The sequence below is a fragment of the Perca flavescens genome, chromosome 9, assembly GCF_004354835.1.
Source record: "Perca flavescens isolate YP-PL-M2 chromosome 9, PFLA_1.0, whole genome shotgun sequence".
NCBI lineage: Eukaryota > Metazoa > Chordata > Actinopteri > Perciformes > Percidae > Perca > Perca flavescens.
In genome coordinates this window covers 14,771,148-14,777,147 of record NC_041339.1, presented here as the reverse complement: position 1 = coordinate 14,777,147, position 6,000 = coordinate 14,771,148, and the positions used below count along the sequence as shown (strand labels likewise).

The following is a 6,000-nucleotide window of genomic DNA, read 5'->3' as shown; positions in this document are numbered from 1 at the left end:
TCAAAGCGGAGACATGGCAGCCACATGGTGAATTAGAGAGACATCTGCTCTCAGTAATTTCTTTATCAAAGGTAAGATTGATCTCAGCGTTCATCCTGGTCAGTTGTCACACAAAGATGCAGATAAAAAAGGTGAAGTGCTTTAAAAAAAAAAAAACGTGAACACTTAAAAATGAGAGGCAGTCATCAGCAAAACGTTACTTCTGTCCATTGTCTGCCTGTCGCTACTGTTAGACTTTGTTCAGAGCCGTTGATAACACTCACTGCAGTTAAACAGGGATTTCAATGTAGCCTTTGTCTCCTACTGTGCATGCTTCATGCCTATCAGAAGCACGTTACTGATACAGTATGTTTTATCTGTTTACAGAAACGTGAGAATTACCGTACCTGGGAACACACACACACACACACACACACACACACACACACACACACACACACACACACCCCTGTCTGTTGGTGAAACTTCTGCTATGAGCTCTGAAGGTTGCTCTCAGCTAACCAGGGGATCACAGATATATATATATATATATATATATATATATATATATATATATATATATATATATATATATATATATATATATATATAAATCATTTGGTCTCATCCTAACATGTTTAAATGGCTGTCAGCGTTTCACGGCTGTCCTCTGGGAGAAAACACCCCTGATAGCGTGTTCCCATCTCTGAGCTGACGTGTTGCCACGCTATATACAATGAGCTAGCAGGAGACCTACTGCTGCCGCTGCCGCTCTCTCAGGAATGTTAGCAAGGAATGACAATGAGTGTGCATTCTGTGTGTGTCTGTGTGTGTGTGTGTGTGTGTGTGTGTGTGTGTGTGTGTGTGTGTGTGGTGCTGTTCCTCCTGGCTTTGTTTGTTGTGTTCAGTGATGCAGGGTGCTTTGTGTTCTCACTCGCTGTTTGTTTGTGTGTGTGTGTGTGTGTGTGTGTCCAGTAGTTTGATGGCAGTTACACACTGCCCTCTAGTGTTGGCAGCTGTAAACAGGAAAAGAAAATTCAGATGACTGGTACTCTTCCATCACACACACTCTCTCTCTCTCTCTCTCTCTCTCTCTCTCTCTCTCTCTCTCTCTCTCTCTCTCTCTCTCTTTCTCTTTCTGCATGTGTGTATGTGTTAGTGGTCCATCAGGGGCAGCGGTGTGGCTCTTCCTTAAGCTGAAATGACTGGTGGGGAGGCGAGGGGGTTGTGTTGATGGGTTTGTGGTACTGTGCCAAGCTGTTATCTCCTTAGCCGGGTAGAAAATGATTTTATTAATTGCTTCATTTAACGCTCCCTGTGTACCCCCTCCTTCTTCCCCTCTCCTACACGTATAACACAAACAACACCACACACACACACACACACACACACACACACACACACACACACACACACACACACACACACACACACAGAGAGACACTCCAACCCAAGCTACTTTTCAAACTCGCCCTATACCTCTGTGACAGTTGAAATACTCTCTCTCTCTCCCTCTCTCTGCAGGGACCTGTAGAGAGAACAGTACGGCCATAAAGGCCATATGCTGGCCCATTCAGATGTAATAGCAGGAAGGCCCAGGGAGGCCCAGCCAGAGGAGCTATGCTCCATTATGGCACATTTTAGAGAGGAACAAGAGGGGAGCTGTGTGTGTGTGTGTGTGTGTGTGTGTGTGTGTGTGTGTGTGTAAATGAGATTGTGTATTACCTACAGTGCAGGGACAAAAATGTGTTCACACAGCAACATTATGGGGACTCAAAAAGCTGGTTCCCATAACATAAAGTATTAAATTATAGGGTGAAGTATGAGGATTAGGGTTGAGGTTACAGGGTCACAGTAAGGGTTGGGGTTAGGGGCATATAGTGGCAATTGTTACGGTTAGGGTAAGGCTCAAGAAAATGAATGCAATTCAATGCAGTGTCCTCCTAAGTGACTAGGGTGTGTGTGTGTGTGTGTGTCTGTGTGTGTCTGTGTGTGTCTGTGTGTGTGTGTGTGTGTGGGGAGAGGAGAAGCAGACTGCTGCAGCTGGATCAGTGCAGCCAGACCCCGCAGGGGTGTCTTGTTAGACATACACACACATACACTAACACACACACACACACACACACACACACACATACACACCCAGACCTGTCACATCAACAACAATAACCTCTGAGGTCAGACAGAGCTAGCGCTGCATTAGCCCCAGTCTGAACCTGCTGAGAGACAGAGCAAGCCAGTACAGCTGGTGTTAACCATCCAAAACATACACACACAGAGGGGCAGAACAACCACCGTGGCACCGGTACAAACCTTTCCTAACTGTTCCAACACTTCCAGAGCACACAGTATGTACAACTAATTAAACCTTTCCAGATTGTTGAATAGATTATTGACCGGCTGTATGTTGTGTAGCTGGTTAATAAGTGGCTCTATCGAAGATTTGACTGCTTCATAGATGAGCCGGTCTCATGACAACGAGATGAATAGAATCAATGCAGCAAGGAAAGTAAACTGCCATGTCTCAAAAGGATAGGAAGCACCTGTCTTGAGAGCCCTGCTACGGCTTCTGCTGCTGCTGCTGCTGCTGTGCTCAACACTTGTGCCTATTTAGAAAGGGTTGTGAGTCCATGAATAAGTGCTTTTGCTTATGAGCAGTATTGTTTTCACGTGTATGTAAAAGCTCATCTCTCCTGCCAAAATCTGAGCTCTTAGACGGTGTGCCTGGCAGCGCAGCAGCACTGTATCTGTGCCTGTGGGAATGCACTTGTTTCCAGCTGTCAATCAGGCATGTTTATTTTCCCACTGTAACAGCGCCCACAGGTTCCTGGTGTTCAGCTCTGTCGGCACTCTACCATTGCCAGCCATGCCAACAGAGCACTCACAGAGGGAGGGCGGCGCAGTGGGCAGGCTGGGAAAGTGAGGGAGCAATGGGGGGGGCAGGAAGGAGAGATTTAAAGGGAGGCTAGAGAGAGAGATGGAGGTATCTGTACACAGGTGAAGAGGTGCACAAGTCTAGACAGTTGTGTGTCTAGACGCGTGTGTGCGTGTGTGCGTGCGTGCGTGCGTGCTTGTGTGCCTGCGTGCGCTGTTGGTCAACAGAAAATTACGCCAACAAAGTACTGACTGTAAGTGTCAAAAATGGTTAATTGTTCAAGCAACTATGTGAAGCAGTTCTCATTTTTCTCCAAGCAGAACATCAATTTAAAACATTTATACAGGTGGGTTTTAAGTTACTAGTCAAATGATTAGTATTTTCTGATTCCAGCTATGTGAGGTATTTTAGCTTTTTCAGCTCATATTATGAGAGATTTTTTTTAGATTATTTTTTGGGCTTTTCCACCTTTACTGATAGGACAGCTAGGTGAGAAAGAGGAGGGAAGACATGCAGGAAATCGTCACAGGTCAGATTTGAACCCTGGAGCTCTGCGTCGAAGCATAAGCCGCGAAGTATATGTGCGCTTGCTCTACCCACTGAGCCAACCCGGCCACACAAAATTTGCAATTTGCTAGGCTGTGGAAGCATGTAATGTTGTGTTGACATTTTATAAGTAAACAATTACTCAGAAAGTAATCACTGGATTAATCAAGTCTAGTCTATTTATTTATAAAGCACATATAAAAATGAATAGGAAATGTTAAATTGATAAAGGAAAAATCATCCCAGCCTTAATGTGTGTACATGCACCTATTTGTGAATTCCAAATTGTGTATTGTGTGTGTGTGTGTGTGTCTCTGTGTCAGGTTATATTGCACGTGGCTAATCCCCTAATCCTTTACAGTAGGTTTTCACTGTGATGTTAGACACACACCTGTTGAAGTTACACCCCTCAGCCCCCTTCACATACTGTACATGCACACACATATTCAAGCCAGCACACACTCAGCACCTGAGAAGAAGATCCTGCTTTCACCTGTGAAAAAAAGGGAGATCTTATATTCGCACTCATCACCGCTCAGTTGCACCACACACACACACACACACACACACACACACACACACACACACACACACACACACACAACACACAAACACACACACCTGTAATGTTACCTGATAGCAGAGTGCTTGACGGAGGCTCTGGCAGAGTAGTAGATAAGCCTGGTCTGGCAGTGGGTGGTCCTCTCTCTCCGTATTGATGTTCAGGTAGAAACAGTTCTCTGTTGGAGCAGCTGCTGCTGGAGTCAGATAAGGTTACCGTAGGTAGAGACAACAAGGTCAAAGTTCACTCACTCCTCTGATACTCTATTCACTTTAATGTACTTAACACTGTGCTTGTTGTTGAGAGATGAGATTCATTTAAAACAGTTCAAAGTCATTACAGTTATTTTCAACCTGGGATTCATTATTTCTATGGTTTCCCATAATAATGTTTGATTTGGTTAAGATATTTGGCACTTCTCTGAAAAGTGAAAGCAGGGACCAAAATATAGCTTGCTTTGGAACCTTGGCCAGCAACACCTTTGTCAAACTGGACCAAGCATCATCATGGCAAAATTTGGAGAAAAAAAATAAGACAGTGAAAAAAAAAAAAACAATGTTTGGCATAACAACATGATTGTGATTGAATGTTGATTAAAGTCCATCTCGTGAATTGATCTCACCTCATCCTGGCAATTTACAATTCCTGTAGATGAAAATCAATGTGGCCCTGTCCAAATGTCAGTGACAAATGTTGTTACATGCATTCTTGTTGATGTAACCGAATAGATATGATAGCGGTGCTGTTATTATACATACTTCAATTGGACATGCTGTAATTACTCTCTGACAGGGGAATTCACAAAAGGATTGCACGGCTTTTGCAGCTGCTAAACCTGAACAAATAAGACAAAACAAAACCATGTAATTCTCAAAGCACCCACAAAGGGTGAAATGCACCCCTAACTGCGCTGTCAAGCAAATAGCACCCTGGTGCTCCTGTGCTAAATGCACATTCTTAAATTAGGTAATATGCAGACATTTGGCACAACATTGGCCCTTTTCTATGCAAATGAGCCTCATTGAAAAAACAGTCCAATTCACAAAGATCAGCGCTGAGAGCCACACACAGTTACAGTGAAATTATTAGCGTCTTCAGAGAGTTGGTGGTAATGCGGCGCATTTCTAAGGGGTGTCCTCAGCTTCGAATCATGCCATCTTCTTTTACAGTCTGAAGCTGTGCGTTTGAAAACACCAACAGCACTGACAGACTGGGATATTAAAAATACCGTTTCTCTACGTCACGTTTAAATTCCTAGTTTTGAGGAATTTCTCTGAACGTTGTCAGTCAGGACCTGTAGCTCGCTGTCGTGCATTTATTAGTTTTTTCTCTCTGCCATTGTTCTGACAACATTTATACTTTGACACATGGATAATTGCAATCGGAAAAATGTTACCAGGACATACACAATATGAGAACTAAACAACATTTTTATTTAAATGGTCAGTTCACCCCAATTGCAAAAAATCTCTTCATCTCTTCTGCTTGTACTACTTTTTAAAGAAGAAATAGTTGCTATGAAATCTGGTGACGGGAAAATTGATATTGACTTTGTGTATGTACAGTATGTTTTGTTTTTATGCTGTGAGCATCCCAAAGGAAATTCAAATTCTATTCACTAAACTTCCATTGTATTGGGGTGGAAGCAAACATCTCCTGACAGATATCTTTAAATCTGGTCAAATATAACACATGTTTTAAGATATTCATCTTCATGGCTAAATAAAACTAGAGCAAAGTGAGAAAATATGTATTTGAAATTTGGGTGAATGGACCCTTTATATGTTATATCACATTGCCCTTTTCTATTAATAACTCCAGTGTTCGCTCTGAGGCGAGACTTATTGCAAGTTTGTTCCACATCATTTTTTTTGTCCCAAGTAGGTTTGAATATCACAAAATACATTATCGCAGCACTTTATTGACATCTTTTTGAATTTTCTTCACCAGGGTCCTCCAGGATCTCAGCCCTCCCCTCACACGCAGCCTCCCCCACACAACCCCAATAATCCCATGATGGGACCTCACGGACAGGTAA

General features: G+C 43.0%; 1 protein-coding gene across 2 annotated transcripts in view; it reads left to right on the top strand.

The window, feature by feature from the left end:
• The window catches only part of ssbp4 (single stranded DNA binding protein 4), a 93,661-nt gene that overhangs the window by 74,658 nt on the left and 13,003 nt on the right, over positions 1–6,000 (top strand). For both annotated transcript variants that reach the window (XM_028588095.1, XM_028588096.1), the window contains exon 6: positions 5,913–5,996. In XM_028588095.1, coding sequence (XP_028443896.1) covers positions 5,913–5,996 — 84 coding nt within the window. The remainder of the gene's footprint in view (positions 1–5,912; positions 5,997–6,000) is intronic.